This window comes from Varanus komodoensis, unplaced genomic scaffold, assembly GCF_004798865.1.
Source record: "Varanus komodoensis strain SLA01 unplaced genomic scaffold, ASM479886v1 scaffold63, whole genome shotgun sequence".
Taxonomy (NCBI): Eukaryota; Metazoa; Chordata; class Lepidosauria; order Squamata; family Varanidae; genus Varanus; species Varanus komodoensis.
Genome location: NW_025336259.1, coordinates 2356405 through 2376378, shown reverse-complemented (window position 1 = coordinate 2376378; position 19974 = coordinate 2356405). Strand labels below are relative to the sequence as shown.

The 19974-nt window shown below is 45.2% G+C and overlaps 1 protein-coding gene across 5 annotated transcripts in view; it reads right to left on the bottom strand.

Annotated features, from left to right (window-relative positions):
* Positions 1–19090, bottom strand: part of ACER3 (alkaline ceramidase 3) — a 43772-nt gene extending 24682 nt beyond the window's left edge. Inside the window, exons 1-4 of one of the 5 annotated variants that reach the window (XM_044450131.1) lie at positions 18883–19090; positions 4588–4698; positions 3930–3982; positions 2047–2099 (exon numbers count right to left, since the gene is read on the bottom strand). In XM_044450131.1, coding sequence (XP_044306066.1) covers positions 2047–2099; positions 3930–3982; positions 4588–4698; positions 18883–18985 — 320 coding nt within the window. In that variant the 5' untranslated portion in view covers positions 18986–19090. Of the gene's footprint in view, positions 1–2046; positions 2100–3929; positions 3983–4587; positions 4699–15564; positions 18279–18316; positions 18683–18882 lie in introns of those variants that run through there. The other 4 variants (XM_044450130.1, XM_044450133.1, XM_044450132.1 and 1 more) reach the window with 4 other exon arrangements.
* Positions 19091–19974: the final 884 nt, after the last annotated feature.

The window sequence follows — 19974 nt, the reverse complement described above, 5'->3', positions numbered from 1 at the left end:
GTTAACAATGGGTTGGTGCATTTTGTATCTATGTGGGAGAGTATCATCTCTGTAATAAGAAATTGTGTAAAACAGTTCTCATTGTCCAGCAGAAAGCACATTTCTCTCTAGCCTAGGCAAGCAACAGGTTTGTGCAACACCAGTTCAACAAAGGATTTCTTTTGTGTGCATTTTTGCATTGGTTGGATTGATTTCAGCAACCCAAACATTTCCTTCTTGAGACTGTGCTAAAGAGACTCAAAAAAAGGACATAGACTTTACACTTTATGTTGTGAGCCGCCCCGAGGCTTCGGCGAATGGGGCGGCATAGAAATGTTTTAATAAATAAATAAATAAATTTTAACCACCAAGGAATTCCTCCAGTAGTGTAGGAAGCCATGAAACACCCAGTGCTGATGGCTGTACACGGATTCCAGCATCCTGGCACACTGCCTACTGGAGAGAGGATACCTCTTCTGCGATAGAAAATGGTAGCATTCATGGTTGGAGCCCATTCACTGGTCTAAACAATACATTCCACCCTCAGCTCAGCATCTCATGGCAGCCCCGGGACACGAGGAGCTGTGATACCAAGCCCCTCTCCTCTGGCCCCACACACACACCAAACCCGAAAAATACCTCAAGCAGACACAGGGCGAAAGGGGCCCCTGGTGGATCAGATCAGAGGTCCTTGGGCTCCAGAGCGGCCAAGCAGCGGAACCCAAGAATCCTACAAGCGGGACGAGGAGGCGGCAGCTCTCTCCTGTCGCTGTTTCCAGGCGGCAGCGGCTCCAGGTTTTTTAGGGCAAGGCACCCTCAATGGACCGTCTCCCTCTTTGTCACACGAGGCAGTGGCAATGCATGGAAGAGGCGGCTATCCATGGCCACTAGTCTTGCTGGCTATGTGCTGCCCCCATTCGCCAGCTGCTAAGCAGCCTGGGCAGGAGGAGGCCTTGGGCCGTGGGTCTCAGCTACCATGGCTTTTCCTGTGTTCTTATCTGCTGCTCCTGTTTCTCACAACCAGCTGTTCTGGACCAGGGTCGGGGACAGGTAAAGAAGCTGGGTGCAATGGGGAAAAGGAGGAACTCCAGCTGGCTCTTGTTGGGGGGGGGGGGCTCTGCTGTGGCCTGGGCCTTGGAGGGACTGAACCGTGCCTGCTCTTGCTGTCTGCCCTGCCCCAAACTGGGAATCTCCAGTGGCATTCCGCCTCCTCAGAAGCGCAATTTCCACTGACACTACCAGGACGTAGCAAACCTATCATCCACAGGAGAAGATCAGCAGCTCGGAGATGCTTGCTGCCCCATGCACCTCCAAATCTCCTTTGCAAGCACCCCTCCAAAAATTTACCTGCTCTTTTAGTCTACTTCCAAAAACACTTAAAATGGCAAGGACGACAAAAGCGCTGCAGGGAAAAACTGAGGAGCAAAGACAGGACTAAACACTCCTTCTGTTTGTCCGTACGCTCTGCGAGTGCCTTCAAAGTCCTGCATTTGTCATATACACAGCTGATGTTGTTCCTGTGACAAGTGGTTGGGAACACGAGCAGGAGCAGGAAATGACCTGTCACCTGGTGCTGTGATTGTGAACATGGCAAGCTCAGTGCTCTGTAGCGACAGACGATTTCAGCAGCATTTTTCCACAAAAGCAGAAGGAATTATTTATTTATTTATTTATTTATTTATTTATTTATTTATTTATTTATTTAAAACATTTTTATGCCGCCCTATTCACCGAAGCCTCGGGGCAGCTTACATCACTAAGTTAAAATAATTATAATATAAATTAAAAATATAAATATTAAATTAAAAATACAACAATATAGTATAAAATAAGCCGCCCTGGCCAGATAAAATCCAATAATATTAACAGTTAAAATGCCGCTTGAATAAAAAGGTCTTCGCCTGGCGCCGAAAAACAAATAACGACGGTGCCAGGCGGACCTCTCTGGGGAGTGCGTTCCATAACTTAGGCGCCACCGCAGAGAGAGCCCTCCTCCGAGTACCCACCCTTCTAATTTCTTTCACAGTGGCTTCAGGTATTAAAAGAAGCCTAGAGGCTCATACTTACAGGCAGTAGACAAACACACAGCAACTGTAGATCATAGGCAGTTCGTCCAACAGCTACAAAGAGAGAGATACAAACATGTACCGTTTCATATCTAGGGGATTCCAAAGGGAAGGCATGGAGCTGCCATTTTCAGTGGCAACCCTGAATTAAGAATCCCACTCAGTTCTGTGTGAGGCAGTGCTTGGTTAAATAGCTAGAATATACTGCCCTCTTCCTTCATTGGAATAAAATGATGGCAGATTCCACCCTAAGCAGGGTGATTGGACAATATGCTCCTGACCATCACCTTACAACCCTTTCCCGTGAATAAGCCATTTTCAGAAGGAACACTAGAGCAAGCTCAAAAGTGTGAGGCGTGCATCCGTACCGACTCTATTCGGATAGCACCGTACCGTTCTTGGACAGATCTCGGTACTGTTCTTGAATGAATGCTCAGCTCTGAGTATGATGCTTATTACTGATGCGGTGCCCCAGCACAGTCAGAGAGCATCACAAATATAACCTGGTGGTCATGCATTTATCATTTACACTGCCCATCAAAACACCATTATATTCACAGTGCTCATTATGCGCTGCAGAGCCTTATGCAGCTTGGGTAGGGGCTCTCTCAAAGACCTATTCTGTGAGTCTGTCTGCACCCTACGATCTTTGGGGAGACCCTCCTCCTGGCCCCATCCCCCTCAGAGGCACACATGTTGGGAAAGAAGGTGAGGGTCGTCTCGGTGGCTGCCCCGAGGCTCTGGAATGCCCTTCCCAGGGAGGCTAAATTGGCACCTTCCCTATTATGCATTCAGAAGCACAGAAAAACGTTTCTATTCCAGCAGGTCTTTGGAATAGTCTAGATCTGTGAGAGTGCATTGGACTACCTCTGTTGTCTGTATTCTTTTTACTGCTGTTTTAATTTCAGCATTTTATATAATATTCCAGCTGACTTAATTATATTTTCAACATTTGTATCTTTCTATTATAGTTTTAAATATGCAAGTTTTAATGCTGTATATCACTTTGAGTCCCCTACTAGGAATATACAGATTATCATTATCATTATTAATATTTAAAATAAGAGTACAAACATAATATTCCAATAGAAAAAGTATAGGAGAGAAACAGCAGTAAAAATTCATGAAAAAACTCTTCAGATGGCAAAAGCACGGAAAAACAAAAGGCCTTTGCCTGGAGTAAAAAAAGTTGTCTGACAACACAGGGCAAATCAGGGCTACCTTGACGATTGAGGTGTGCGCACGCACGTGCAAACTCTGTGTTGAACTTGAGAGAGAGGCTTGCGGAAGACCAAAGGTACAATCCAGTGCGTGTTTAGACAGCAAAAGCCTACAATTCCCAGCATGCTGCAGTCATTCCAGAAAGTAACCAGGACCGGCTTGAAGTTGTAGGTCTTTTTTTCTATCCGAAGCTGCACAGGACCGTGCGCAAGGTAAACTCATGGCAGAAGATGAAAACTCAGGTTTCTGGCACAGCTCATTTTCTTGGCCACTCAGCTGCATTATCATCATTAGTAGCACCCTGCATTTATCTCCTGCCTTTCCCCTGCTCTTTGAGGAACTCGAGCTGCCTTCCTCAGGGCATTAACATCCGAAATATGCCGGTGGCCAATCCAATTTCAGGAGGGCACCTCTTGCCACAGATTGTGCGCTTCCATCCTTACGGTTCACCTTTATTTATATGCTAGGTTGTCAGGCTCCTGAACGTACCTTTTACCATCTACTGCAGCCATTATTTTGCAAACCGGACCTTAGATATTCCCTCGACTAAGGCTCATGAATCTCATGCCCCTAACGAAACCAAAAAAGAACGCAAGGAGCAAGACATCAAAATCAGAATGCACCATAAAGATAGGTGAGCGTATTTAAACCTGTGCTACTGACCTGCATTTCATACTTGAGGGTCATGTGAAAGCACCACGAGCCCAAACCCACAGCTGAAAACCAAGCAAGAAAGCATTAGCAGGGGAACACGTATTACTGGACAACAAAAGTGCCGATCCTCTTCCCCCAACACACACACATCGCAAACACTCTGTTACTGAAACACATTTACTCTGAATGGGGGCAAAGTGCACCTGGGACCTCCTCTGTGGGATCTACCTTAGCGCCACAACCCCACGTTCTGCAAAAGCTGCCCAGGCAAGTTTCCAACTGGTCCTCTTTCAGACCACGCACTCTCCCTTGGGGAAGAGCCGTGGCTCAGTGATGGTTCTTGGTCTAGTCCGCAGCAACTCCAGATCTGGGCAGCAAAGCGTCCATCCTGAAACGCCGGGGAGCGGCTGAGGGCAAGCTATTGTAGCACCAGCAGTCCCACTAAAATACAGGAAATGCAACTGGGGGAGCAAACCCTATACAAATTTAGACAGAAAAAAAATCTTACAACCTTTTCTGTCTAAACTTGCATAGGAGTGTGTCATTGATCTGCCCTTGCCATATAACCAGGATTGTGAGCATAGGTAAACAGAATTTAAAAACCAGCCACTGTCAATGAAGGGCCACCTGAGCTCCCCACAAAATCAGAAAATAAAAGTCCGCTTACCTGTGACACACAAATAAGCTATCATGTACCGTTTTTCAAGGCCATCTCTGTAACTCTGAATTGCACCATAGATTGGAGGTAGAATAAAAATCAGGTTGCTAACTGTGTTCCCTGCAGGAAAGAAGCCAAAGCAAAGTATGATTAGTAAAATCGAATGAGCAAATTGTAAATGATTTAACATTTACTGAGCGACACATGGGCTCAACAATTTGAAAGGCAAATGGCTGAAATTATTCCAAGCTTCTCTGCTCTCTTCCTTTACTTTTCATACAAATTAAATCATAAGAATTCAAAAGAAGAATGTAATATTCCTCCAGGTCTGTTATTGTCTAACATAACAACAGATAGGAAAGGTAAGGTAGTTCTTGCACATCTTTCACAAGAAAATATTTTTTCTTCAAGTGAAGAACAGAATTACTGCCAAAGATTTAAAAAAACCTCATGTAGGTGAGCTTTTTCAAAGGATTCACAGCTGTAGGCCCCTCGGTGATTACAATAACAGCAAAATATAGCCTTCCGCTTTTAGTGAATGACAGGCTACTTGATGCTAGGAAAAGGTAACAGGCCCCAACACTGTGGTGGAAACTAATCAGGATTTGCAAATAAATGTTGGGACAGAATGCTAACCCTACCCAGCAATTCTTATGTTTAAAGATTTGTTAGTACAGCACTGACCATAAGTGCTAGATGAAATATTTAATTCCAAGGCAAACTTTTTTAATGAATAAGACCTTTGTTTTTTCCCACACATGGTAATAAAGCTTTTCCATAAGTGTATGCTAAGCATGCATAATCTGTGAAGCAAACATTCCTGTATTTCCTAATTACTGGGATGGAGGGAGGAGGAAAAAGACATACTAGAACTGTGTGGAGGAAGTAAAATCAAGTCAAAAGTCTTTAATAGCTTAAATGACATTTCGCTTTCTCCTTGTGTTACCAGAAATCCATCACACCGGGACCATTTCAAAGGAAAGCACCACTGGGAACAGGGCTTATTTGAGTAAGTAGTGAACTCCATGGTTATCAGGGAATTGTATAATGTGCAAATTACCCCACAAAGTGTTGCCCTGTAAGTTTCCATTATTGGAGGGGCCCCATCCCAGGAAGAAGGGTGCATTAAGAGTCAAAGATTGGCATGATTCAAGCTGCCATAAAACACTGAACATTCACTAGTAGCTCTTCTGGCCTAACCACAGGTGGTTTCTGGCCATAAAAATGCCCTCTCCCTCCACACTGGGGAAAAAAGACCAATTGTTCCTAGAGGAAAGCTTGTTCGAGAAACCCATGTTATCAGGTATCAGCTATTAAGGGCAGATGTGTAAAACAGATTCTACTTGTTGCAGCTTAGCTGAAGTTGAAAATTTACAGTGGGGGAATTCGAAGAGCTAAACCAGAGAAGGGAGCGACCTTGGCCATTTCCAGTCGCTCAAGCTTCTCCTTAAGACTGAATACTCCCTTTCAGCTACAAATGATGCTGAATGCACTGTTATTTTGAAAATCTGCTGGACAAAAATATTGGGTCCACTGCAACACAAACTAAAACCAAACGGAGGGGTAAAACAGCCATTCAAAGGATCTACGCTACACGTGGCAATGGTGAAGCCTGGACAACTTTTGGCTCAGCTTTTCCCAACCTCCACCCTTCTGAAGGATCAGACTACATTTCTCATCAGCCCCAGACTGCCTGGGGATGATGGGATTTGCAGTCCAATAGACCTGGGTTATCTGCAGAGTGTCATTCCATCTATAGCCTGGTTTTGGATCACAGTGGACAGTCCTGATTACTGTCACGCAACTAGGAGGGTGTCATTCACCATGCGTGTTTCCGCTCTCACCTCATGGTCCACCCCGCACCCCGGTGTCTTTCCGTCCCTGCTTCTGCTCCACCTGCTCGATTTGGGATTACCTTGGTTCATTCTGATTCACAATTTAGCCATTGCTGAAAACTGACATGCTGTAGAGTACAATGGGAGGAAGGGTTCTATCCCCAATGGTGGCTTAAACGTGCTTCTACATAAAAGGAAATGTATCTATGAAATGGCGCACCTGGTGGAAGCAAATATCTTGAGCTCCCCCTGAAAAAGTGACCAGCGCCTCCTCTTTGCGGCAAGAAAATAGCAGAGAGATTTCCTTCTGGGTGGACAGGGCAGGAAGGCAAGCTCTGGAGGCCCCCCTACTCCCCTTTCACTTCTCTCTCTCTGACAATTTTCTGCAGGTCACACAACTCCAAAAGGTGTGAAGCAGTTGTCTTCAAGGGAGCTCGAATTTGAATTTTTACATTAATAGGCTTTATGGCAGTTTGTTTTAAGCACGGGTTGTCTGTAATCCGGGAACTACCAGTGCTTTTCTAAACCTCCCACTGCATGAGGAAGGTTTCTGTGAAGTGTGTTTAACCCTCCCACACAGTGTCCTGCCTTTACAACAGGACACCCCCGCACACACACCTTGGTACCATCATGCAACGTTTCCAGTACAACAGTAAAACTGGAATTTCCATAGTACTTTGACTAAGTATCTTGCTTTGTAAGCCATTCACAGCACATAATATGAACCCAACAGATGCGCATAAATGAAAAAATGTTATATGCTCCAGTGAGGACCGGCAGAGTGTCTGGCATGTTTGCTAACTTTATAAAGATAAAGCAAGCTAACAACGCCAGAGCTAATTTTGGCAACAAAACAGGCAGAAGTGTCCCTGCCAGAAATTAATACTATTTTGCAAGGGGGAGTAGACAGGGTCAGCTGAAACTATGCCATAACAATTGGTCTTTGCTAAAGGGAACTCTGCAACTACACAAAGCATCATCCAGATCTTCTGGTTGTGCACCAGAAGCAGAGGTTTTTTGCCATGGGAGGGTCTATTTGACTCAGGAAAAAAGGAACTCTCCTTTCCAAATAGTCTCCCGCTCCACTTTGCCAGAAGTACGGGCCTGTATATATGCTCTGAGGAGACTGCCACCCTTCCCAGTTAAAAGAGGGCTTGATTCATTCACAGTTGTGCAACATGGCTATGAGCCCTTTCTGGAAGAGGAAGAGGCTTCTCGCTCAGGCTCAAATCTAATCTGCGGTGTAGCTGATCCAAGAGATACCACACCATCAGTTATTTCGGCAACTACGGTCATTAGTGGGTGAGGGGTGGTGATGTTGAAGGCAATACCAGGAGAGGAATCGAAAGAGGCAATCAGCTTGAGAAAACTTTGGAAAGATTGCATTTATTTTTAGATCAGATGAAAAAGCCAGTCTACCTGAAAAAGAAGACTTGAGGATTCTTGTAAGAAGCTAACAGGCAGCTTTAAATTCCAAAAGGTATATACAGACAGGCATTGTACCCTTAACTTTTGGTAAATTACCAATTAATTCCTCCATTGATCTAGCAGGTCCTGAAGTACTTGTAGTTGATGGCGCTTATACAGGAGAGAATCCAACAGGGTGCTTATGCCTTCACCCACATTCTCATGGCCCAATTTCACCACACAACCTGCCACAACTGATTTCTTAAAATTTGATTTATATCCTGTCCATGTCACATCCTGCTGCTGCTCTCAATCTTATCCCCACAAGAAAACCCTGTGAGGAAAGTTGGATCTAGCACTTCGTGGGCAACTTGAAATAAACGAAAGGAGACAAGTTGGCAGAGTTCTCATAAGGGGCCTCCATTAACCTGCCCCCTTCCAGAAACAAGCACTGGCACATATGTTACGGCTTTCTCTAGGAAGCACAACATCTCCACTGCGTAAGTAGCAGGTCCCAGTTGCAGAATGGAATCAACAGGATCCAACATGGCCAGAGGGAAATTGACAGCACCCCACTGTAAGTGCCACACTCAGTTCTGTTCTACATTTGAGTCCTTTGCCACCCAGTGCTAGGTAAGAGAGAACTAAGCTGCAGTACTGAAAGCAGCAAAAACTATTAACTAATCCCCGTCCTATTCACTAATGTAATGTGTGAGCGCCACTATCAAGCCAGTGATTTTACAAAAAATCAGGACGTCCTCATAACGTTAATTTTGCACGAGAGGATGGATCAAATTCAAGCTCATGAGGTATCAAAGACCGTGTCCTCCTCACCACTGAGCTGGCAAGTGGAATCACTCTTCGCTTTTAAATGTGCCTTGGAGCATTTCCATTCCTCATATTCTCAATAGCAGCAACAGCCTCAGCCAACGGCTTCCCGTGAGGGATGCGTGCAACCTCAGCCGAATGCGCTCAGTTGGGAATGAGAGAGGCTCCCCATTTGCCTGCCTGTTTGACAATACAAAAACAGCTGCGTGTGTGCGTGTGCGTGTGTGTGGGGTGTGATCTGTCAAGATGCTAGGACTGATGAGCGATGTTCCTGGCCATGTTGCTAGGCCAAGAGGCTGTGGCACCCCTGGGGGGAACCAGGGCAGGGCAGACTGATTGATGCCATGTAAGTGGTGGGCAGGGCTGCTCACCACAAGCAGCCAACTACCGAGCATCTTCCGTGATCACAACATGCCATCCACTCCCAAATGATTGCTCATGTTGCATATTCCAACTCGGGGCCTTCCTGAGGTTTGGAATTACAACATTCCTGATCACAGTCCATGATCGCTAGGATTTATGGAAGTTTAAATCTTAAGGACTGATCTTGCCCAGGTTTTCTTTTGAGCTGCTACCATCCGAGGCTCATTTGGTAGTAAGAAGAGGGGGCGCATGCTCTGCTTGCAGAATTCCCTCCCAGGGGCACCTACATTCCCTCCTGTTCTGCTGCCCTTTCAATGGCAAGCAAATATCACTGGATTTAAGGCCTTTGGCCTGTAAGTACATCTGTGGGTTTGGTGCTGTTTTTATTTGGTAATGCTTACATGTTATTGTACATATTTTAATATGTTCTTAAAATCTATTTTAAATTGTTTTTAAGTAGACTTGAATGTCATTTTAGGGTAGAAAGGAGGGGTATAAATAAAATAAGTCCAGAACCTCTGATGGGCACTGAGTTCAAGAAAGCTGGTACTGCCACTGTAAATTAATGACACTGTTCATTCTGAAGTCTCATACATTTTAAAGGGGAGAGACTACTTTGTTTGCTGGTCCCAGCAAGAGGAAAGAAGCAGCTAAGGATCTTGATTCATTGGCAAGATTTGGCTTTAGATTTGGCTTGTTAAACCATCCTGAGATCACAGTAAGGGACAGTCTAGAAAAGCGATAGATAGATAGATAGATAGATGAGATATCACATTTAAATTAAGGTGTGAATTCAACCTGTCATTCTTATGGATCTTTTATGCTACAGCATTTAACGATATTTAAAGTATACTTAATGGCTTGATGAGGGCACGCCGGTAAGTGTTTTAAACAGGTCTACCTGCTCTGTTGCTAAATTGTAGATTTTTTTTTTCATTCTGTAACATGGAAGAGTGTTATGGTTGCTTTTATTGTATTATGTCCTGTTTCTAGGAACTTATCGATTTCATGTCTATGCCACACCACAGCTGATGTTGTCTGGGCAGTTGACACAGTCCATTAAAAAGGTGAAATACAATAAAAATATTGGAAAATCAGAAAAATCATTTAAATGTTTTATACAGATAAAAACCTCATATACCACACCAAGAGCTTTGGCTACTGGGTGGGACAGATAAGAAACGAACTGAATTCGAGGAGCTTAAATCCAAGCTGGTATAGCAGCCCACACAAACACTTCAGCCACTCCACACAAGAATGTCAAAAATGGTTTCAGCAGAGAAACCAACAGGGAATTCTCCACATTCCAACAGCAGCTCAAGCAGCAAGACAAGGGTTGTTATGTCGATTTGATCTCTGGCGTGCCCAGGGTCCTTCTTGGCTGGAGCCCTTCCACAGCTGCAGAGGCACCGCTCGCTCTTGTGGAATGATTTAGATGCAGAAATGCAGTTGTGTGCTGCACACCCCACGGCTGGAAGGACGGCTTCGCCACGCTCCTCACTGCCATCGCTCACTGCCCCACTTTCGCAAGAGGCACAGATGGGGGCAGGCACTGCACTGTTGGGGTCTGCAGCCATACAGCTAGAACCTCAGCATGTTCGCTCCCAGGGCCTTCACCCAGCAAAAATCTAACCGCTGAGCCAGCTCTGTAATCCCCACTTCCAGCCCCTTTTCCAGAGCTCGTTCTAGGTGCTCCCAGATGAGGCTGTTACAGTGCAAATGCCCTGCCTCCTCCGTGGAATTTTACAGGGGGCAGAGATGGAAACTGCCATCAATTTGTAAATCCTGCCTTGCTGACTCACTGCTTCATCCAACTTCTTTTTTACTGAGGGGGGGGGGGGATCCACTAGGGTGGGAAAGAAGGAATACCTGCACAATGCCTTTTGATTGGCAGCCTGAATCCTCCATCTGGAAGCAACCGTGATCTGGAAGCATCCACATGAGGGCCAGAACAAACAAGGGGCTTCAGGTTTCTGCACAGAAGGTGAAGTTAGGACATGGCGTTCCAAGCCAGGCTGCCTTTCCAGCTCCCCAGCCAGAATTCTATCTGAGCAGAGGACACACGCAGAAACTTTGCTCCCACTCTTTTCTGTGGGGGTCCCAAGAATGTTTCCCAAGGTTTAGAAGGTCGTAAAAAGGAGATCAGACTTGTACATGGAGGAGGAGAAGTCCAGCAAATCTGAAGGCTAGCCTGGGACTTACTCTAATATCCATTTCGTGTCAGGCAACAGCCTTGCCGTTCCTTTTCAAATTATGCTAGTTCCCATGTTTGATTCAATTTTTATGCAGCATTACTCTATATTGCATTATTGATTTTAATATTGTGGATTTTAACTTATTATTCTATAAACTTTCCTGAGAACCCATTGCTCTGGGACAACCTATCAATACCATAAACAAACAAAAACAAAGAGGGCGGAGACATGAAACTCTAACCTTAACCTTCTCTTGCTACTTGCCTTCCAGCAAATACCAAAAAGGCAACTAGCAAGACAAGGCCGCTTCCTTGATGCCTTGGTTGGCCACTGTGGAAAGCTTGGATCTAGGTTAGATAGTCTTTTGATCTGATCCAACCAATTTCTTATATGATTATGCTGTGGAATGGAAGAGAGGTATTATAATTATTTAAATTATAATTTCTGGTAGTAACAGAGTGAGCATAAAAGTTAAAATGCAATTCAACAAGGATGTAAAAAGAAAAAACTAAAGACAATGAAAACCACAACCAATTTTATATTGATTCCCACATCTGGGATGCTGGAATGTTGACACTGGATTGTAGATTAGGCTGGCATTGTGTTGAATATCCTAATACCTAGCATCCACTACTGCTCTGTTTTTACAAATTATTTTGAATAGTATTTATCAAAAAGAGTTATGTGCACTCTAATATTCCATCAGCAAGGACTAGGGTTTAGTCTGGTGGGAAAAAAGCGCTGCATGACGGACTGAATCACAAGGACCGCCTCTCCGCCATAAATGAACCTTCTATTGTAACTTGGACCAATTCCAGCATGAGCAATGGATTTTTTTCAACATTCAAGGTTCTTCCACTGTATCAGTCAGACACAGACCTGAATACATTTCCTGATGAACCCTTCACATTGTACACTGCTAAATGCAAGACATATTAAAAAGCAAACATAAAAGATAAAATGTGGGGAAGAGCGTCCATCTAGCATCCAAAGAAACCAAAGAGATGAAACAGAAAGCATTCTGGTAAATAGGATCCATCTAGTGCAAAGCTCTATTTCCAACACTGACCAACCTCCGCTTCTGGAAAGACCAAAACCATGGCACGAAGGCATCGCTGAATCCACTCTGTTATTCAAAAGTTCATGAAGGTATTGTGAGCGCTTTAAAATTATTGCTTTAAAAGGAGTTCTCTGGAGGAGTCATCCATCTAACCTAGTAGCCACATCTTATGGCAACAAATACTTAATTATGCCCTGGGTGAAGAAATTATCTCATGTTCAAGCATCAGTTTCACTGATGACCCTAACAGAGACTCTACAGCATGCATAACTTTATAAACTGACATGTTCTTTTTCTCCTCTAAACTGAAAGCTTTTCCCCACAAGAAATGTGCTCCAATCCCATGATCACTTTGCTCTTCCTTTTCTACATCTTTTCTACCTCTACAGGCGTCTAGAACTGCACACAATTTTCCAAATGCAGATGCACAGTAAAGACATTATTTACTCACAGTTTATTTCAACTTTTTACCTCTATGCACTGCTTTAAAATAAAATAACTACTGTAGCCCAGTGAGCCAATATATTTATTGAGCTATAAACGATAAGCCCAAGGTTTCTTTTCTGGGTGATCACAAAGCAGTTCAGGTCCCATCAGTATAGCTAGTGAGTTTTTTTGCTGTAACGTGTTTATTTTCATTTCTATACTGCCCAACAGCTGGAGCACCTTTGACCGAAGTTCACAACAATTAATCCAATACAAAAGATACAATCAAATGCAAATATAATAAAGCACAGTATAAAATTCCAAGTACCTCCAATTACGATGGTCACTTTTGGACAATGCACATTAATGTACAGTACCTCCAGGTGATGATGGCAAATAAGAAAATGGAAATATGGACCCTACAGTCAACTTCACAGGATAGCAGAGATGGAAGGGGCCAAGGGGGGGGGGGGCATCAGGTCCAACCCCCTGCTGTTGCAGGACACCAATCTGCACCATCCCACTTCAGGTTTCCCCAAATGATGTAATACACATCTAAGATTACCCTCCACCAGATGGTTCTGAATTGCATCCAATTCAAAGAAGCCCTTTTACACTTACTAATATTGAAGGTTTTGTTACCATACTGGTCCCTCAGATCCTGTTCGAGCCTGGGTTTTCATCTTCCTGAACTTGCGGTCATCCATACTGGGCTAGCTCATTCCATATATTCTTAAGTTAAACAAACCACTCGCCTCAATACAAGCCACTGCTTCCTTCCTGCCATTGTTAAAAATTGCCTACTGATTCCTACCCTCTGCTTCCTGTTCTTTAATCCGTTTTGTATAAAATAATCTGTACTCTCATCTCATGACGCAAAGTTTGGAATTTGATGTTATTAATGTATTGTATACTGGATGGCTGAAATATGTACAAACAAATAAGTTTGCTTTGGAAGCTCTGGTGAAGGGCTTGGTCAACAGTGTTGGGAAGTATGTTCCCTGGATAATTCAATTTATGGTCTTGCTGGCACTCTCAAACATTTGTCAGAGACTGGTGAGACAGGGTTTCTCTTTCCAAGTAAATCCTCCAATAGGACTTGTTCTTATGTGTTTAATGAGTAAACTATTAATGACACTAGTACTCTACCCAGTCAAGTTACTAACAGGTTTGCAAGGCAAAGCTCATGGGAGGAGACAACTATGTGAGGAAAAACTGAAGACAAAAGAAGAAGAGGAAGACCAAATATGAGATAGTTCCACAAAGGAAGCCACTGCCTTGAGTTTACAGGAGCTGAGCAGGACTGTTAAGGACAGAAGGTTGAGATGGCATTCACAGGATCACCAGATGTTGGAGACAACTTGGCAGCACAAAGCAACACATTTCCAAGATACCAATTTAACAGCAATATATAATAAAGTGGGAGGCCACTTTTCCTCCTCCAATAAGGAGGCCAGCGAGTGACAGATTGTGCACTTTTATTAGCAGAGCAACAATTACACATTTGAGTTAGAATTCTTGAGTCCATGCACTGCAGTCCTGCTGATGTGTTCTTTTGCAATTTGTCAGGTGGCCCGAGAGCCTTCATCTCTTAACTTTTCTTTGACACAGTTCTTCAGACTCCTTCAGCGCATACCCCCAAGGCAGCTCAGGAATGGGTATCAGGCCAACATTTTCTGCACTGACGATCAAAGCAACGAACTAATTTACCCCCTACATTATGGCCCAACCCTCCCTCATCATCTTTCTCTCACTTGTAACATTCCAGGGGCGTCCCGAGATGCTTATCATAAACAGGAAATCTATGCTTCTTAATTACATGTTCTTTTTCCTTATTGTCAGGGTTGCACGCCTGAGCTCATGCTCTCTCTTTTTCTCATTTAGGCAGCCTTCTACTTTGCAGAAGGACACCCTTTTCCTAATGCAGGCTCCTTGATGTGCCTCATTAACCACATGGCATCCTCTTGCACCTGTTTGAATCCTGCCTAATGCATCCTATATAGTCTAGTTGAGCTTCTATTGTAGCTTTTTAAAATATCCTTTTAAAAATAAAATGCGGTAAAAGAGGAAACAGAAAATTGGGTAACTATACCCAGTTCCATTTGGGGTTCCCATGGAGTCTAAGAAGGAACCTCCTAGTCTGAACACTAGACATGTGCAGAATTGAACAGCAAGGGAGATGCTGAAAACTAATTATGTTTCTTGAAAGCAGACTGGCAAACAATAGGCTGAACAGGAGATGTCCTTATTCTGCATTTAAAGAAGACATTTAAACTTAGTCATTAACATCACCATCCTATGTAAGTCTCAGAAGTAAGTCCCTTCCAATCAATTCCACATCCTGCTGCAAGTTGAAGGAGGGAGATGGAGACGCACTGGTGGTCTGGTTTCCCTCCTGCCATTGCAAGGAGGGGTGTGGAACCCTGATCAAAACTTGATTCATGTGATATACTTGATTTGTGTCCTATTCATTTCCCAAGCACAGTCCCACAGATACCATGGAGGTAGCTCAGACAGACTTGCAATCTCCACTGCATTTATAGCGTGCCCTTTTTCCTCTTGTGAAGAGCCAAAAAGCAGCTTACACAGTCCTCCCCTATTTCATTTTATCCCCACAACCACCACCGTGTAAGGTAGGTTGGGCAGAGACTGAGCATAATCACCCAGTGATTTTCATGGCGGCGGGGGGGGGGGGGGGACGACAACCTGAATCACCCAAGTCCCCAGTCCAACACTCTAATCACCAAATGTAGCCAAATTAAGTGCTCGGGAACAAGATACATAATACAATACACATATGACTCTGCCATTTCTGACATTATTAAATCTCCACAGAACAATTTTTTCCATTCATCCACTCTGACCTTCTTACCTGTAAAAAGTTCCAGATGTTGTGCTACATATTTGTTATCTGATCAGAGCAGCTAAAAATTAGCATCTGCAGCCTCCTCCAACTCAATTCCCTCCGAGTGTGCTTCTAGGATGCCCCAGTGAGCATGTGATCAACCAAAATATGGAATCAGAACCGTGACAAATTTACAGTGAAACTGGCAGCGCTGGGTTAGAGTAAACTTTCTTACAGCAAACCCTCTTTTTAGAACTCTTGGGAGCAGGCAGTACCAGATCTTTGCATCTAACTGAGTCATAAAGTCACTTTGATGAATCTGTCCTCTCGAGTTTTCACAAACTGTTCCTTGCTTCAGCTTCCTTCATAAACTCAATGACTCCACTAGATGTTAGGGCAGCTGACAATCCAACTATCATTTGGCTGCATGTGCTTAAATGTGGGACCTTCATCCTGTTATGGCTTGTCCTGATGTCCAGATTGGGGAAATTGTGGTCAGCACCAGGTGGAAACTGCCTCCAAAGCGTGGTGCGAGTTTCACATCATGGCTTGAAGGCAATCCCCGGTTCATGCTGACCTCAGTTCGCTTGATTCAGGCATTGAAGGAAAGTAGAAACTGGAAAAAGAAACTTATACGCACGAGGGGAGGACGGAGCACAGAAATCTGAAGGGCACTCCAAACATGATTGGACAGCTGGCTGCTTGACATCTGGACCAGGCCACTTATCTTCCCCAGGAAAGGCAAGAATGTGTCACTTGATGTTGGCACATATTTTAAGTGGGGATTTTTTTAGCCATCTGCTCCAGCACTCCATATCTTTGAACAGCCAGCATGCTGCCCCTTTGAACTCACAAATAGGAAAGTGGGAACTGTCCTACAGACCTCATGATATAGGATTTTCCTATCCCATAATATCTTTTCAGGGCCAGTAGTTGAGACATACTATCCCTTGGAAAATACCTTTGCTCCCTGATGCAAGCTATTAGAATGCATTTTGTCCCACAAAAGTTCATTCTCTTTGACCTACAAGGTGAATCATCCTCCACGCACTTTTAGTAAATGTGAGATATCTACTGCATTGTCCCATGTGATATTCCTCATGACTCTGCAAAGCACAGGGCATTCCACACTTGCGCTGGAATCAGTCCAACTGGAGTATTTGCTCCCACCCAAATCAGACACTGCAAACACTCTTGGCTTATTGGCAACCAGAGCCTCTTCGGGGTTTCAGGGTATCTGCACTCAGACCAAACTCCACCTTAATCATCTGCAATGAGAACGCTTTAGGTGATCCATTACTAGCAAAACAATGTTCCACCGCAAACCACACTTCTGCTTCCTAATGTGGCTGCATCCTGCTCCCTGGATGTTGATAACACAGCAGGTTCTCTATATATTGCTAGGTACATCAATTTTAGCAAACTAATTTTTGACTGTTGCTCCTTGCACCAAATTGATTTATTTGCAGTCCCAGTACATATGGACACACTAACTGTGCAAACATCAAATAAAGGGATATTTTTTAAAGAAAATACAGCTGATTTTTTTAAAGCAACAGAAAACTATCAACAGGAAGGGATAAGGACATTTGGAAAGCTGGTTGTGCCGTATTCCCTCCATTTCCCCAAGCTGGCAGCTTTGAAAACTTTCTCCTTGGGTCTGGATGTGGTATAGCACAAACATTGTTTTTTATTTCATTTCTATACATCCCAATAGACAAAGCTCTCTGAGCAATTTACAGCAGGGTGGGGACTGTGTTTTACCCTTTATGTGGTAAAACATGCAGAGTTTATACTCTCCTATTTTTAGAAATAAAGTAGAAAAACAGTAAAGTTGAATTATGCAATATTGAGACAGGCGGTGATCAACAACATACATTACTCAAACTGCCCAGCCAGCTTTGCTTGGAGATACAACTGAATTTCTCCTCTGAATCCTACCAGTCCTCTCCATCTTTTCTACTTCTCTCCCTCTCATGATCTCTGGAAACCTAAGAAGCTTTTTATAATAGTCAAGAAATACGTAGACCTTCAAGCACCAGAAGGTGCTAAACAAGCCTACTGAAAAATCTACCTCACAGAAGAAATACTTATTAGTACAAGAGTCTTGGGCTAACATAATTGCTTTTTGTGTTATCTGTGCTAATCCTACTACTTCAGCACACTTATAATGTGTATTTTGTGCAGTAAATGCAGACTTAAGTGAAACACACAATATCCATTTGTTTATATTGGTAAACAAACAATAGAAACAACTAAATGCACAGCATCCCATAAGTTGCTGTGCAAGCACTAATGGCTGGGAGGGTTGCATCATATTTTATTGTATTCTAATAACTGTTAACAGCCCAGAGAGCTAGCTGATGGCTCCAAAATTAATTAACATACTACTTGTTTTGGATAAGTTTTTAGGTGCATGCTTTCTGGAACCACAAGGTACAAAGGTCAAAATAAAACTTCACCTAAAATATTGCTTGTGGCTTAGGCTGGAGGTTAGCAAAGAGAAGGTAGTTAAAAATGCCTTTGCAAGTATTTCTCCCATCACAGGTATGTAGTTGCCGCCACCCCTTCCAAATTCCCTAGAATGGAGTGGCTTATTACAAACATCTCCCCACCCTACAATTATTTCCCCAATCTATATACAAAAGCATGCCCCAAATATGCCCAAAGCATCTGAAAAAGACCCCACTTAGTTCTTCCTATGATTTATTGAATATATGTATATCTCAATTATTTTTCCTCTAGACAGGCATATCTCATTTTTCCCAAGGATGCTTACATGATCCTGCTCCTCCTCTCCATTTTATCCTCACAGAGGTGGGTTAAGCTGCGAGTCAGTTACTGGCCCAAGTCACCCAGTGGGCTCCAGGGTTGAATGGGCACTTGAGCCTGCATCTCCCGAGTCCCGCTCCAGTGTCTAACCACTGTACCACACTGTCTCTGACGAAGGCGCCTCCCGCCGGGGGCACCCCCACAGGGGTAGGATGGGGGTTGGCGAGAGCCCCCGGGAAGCATGCCTAGTGTTACAGGCAAGCCTTTCGGACGGAGCTGCCTCCTCCGCGTGTTGCAAGGCGACGCCGTCCCACGCCCAGACAGGACACCTGCAGGGGAAAGCGGCATTTCGCAAGGGGCACCCCGGAACCCGCGAGCACGTGCGAACGGGCGCCCCTCGATGCGCCGGAGTAGCCCGCGCGCACCGCTGCTGCCGTGCTCAGGACCCAGGGGCGACCGATCCCCGTGGCCTGGCCACGGGGGTGCGTGGGTGGCTGGCTGGGGGGGGGGGATACACGAGGGCTCCCGTGTGTACGTGTGAACGCGCTCCGGCCGCCCCCCGGCCCCACTCACAGAACTCGGCGATGTAGTACGAGACGACGTAGTTCTCCTCGCACCAGTCGAGCGTGGACGTCGGCGGGCCCCAGTAGCCCTCCCAGTCGCCGGTGGGCGCCATGGCTGGGCGCGCGGTCGAGGAGCGAAAGCGGCCGCCTGGCTGGGAGGCCGACAGCCGGAGAAAGGGGAACTGCCCTCCCGCTGCTCCGCCACCGCCAGGGTCGTTCCCGGATGGGCCTTGGGCCGCGCTGGCCCCGCCTTCCCACCGGCTCGAGGCGGGGCGGCGCCGGCGGCGGCGGAGTAAGTGAGCGAGGGCGGTGCGCCCGGCAAGGCCGGGCAGGCCCGCCCCGTTGCCATGGCGACCGCCCGGCCTGGCCTCGCCTCGCCGGCCCTGCCGCGGCCTCCAGCCCCGCCTGCCCGGCCTCAGCTGCAGGCGGGATGCTCCTCGGCGGCGGGCTCCGCTGGGTGAGGCGGTCCTGCCTGTGCTGAAGGGGCTTTGTGACAGGCGCCTATGCCACAATGCTAGGCTAGCAAAGGTCCGCAACTCCCCGCACGGCAGGCTGGGAGTTGTAGGCCTTTTGTCCCCTGGCGACACTTGCCTAGAATTGCGCCTTTAGTTCTAAAGGACTTCATTCATTTACATATTTTATGTATATCCTGGCTTTTTTCCTTGCCATGGTGGCTTACCCCATTCTCATCTTCCTCTCCTCCTCACAACAACAACCCTGTGAGGCAGGTTGGGCTGAGGGGCAGTGACTGGCCCAGAGTCCCCCAGGCAGCTTCATGGCTGACCAGGGACTAGAGCCCCGCTCTCCAGCCTAGAGGCCAACCCATGCTCTTGGCCACTACATCATGTCTATTGAATATACGCATATTATTATTGCTGTAATATTATTATATTGCATTTATATCTTGCCTTTGTGAAGAACTCAAGGCAGCTTGCTTACATGGCTCTGTTTTATCCTCACAACAACAACCCTGTGGAGTGTGGTTGGGCTGAGAGTTGGGACTGGCCCAAGCTGAGGCTAAAGAAAGCCCTTCTGTTCCCCGACGCACAATCGGAGGCATGTTTAGACAGAAAAGGGGCCCACCATTCCTAGCATGCATAAT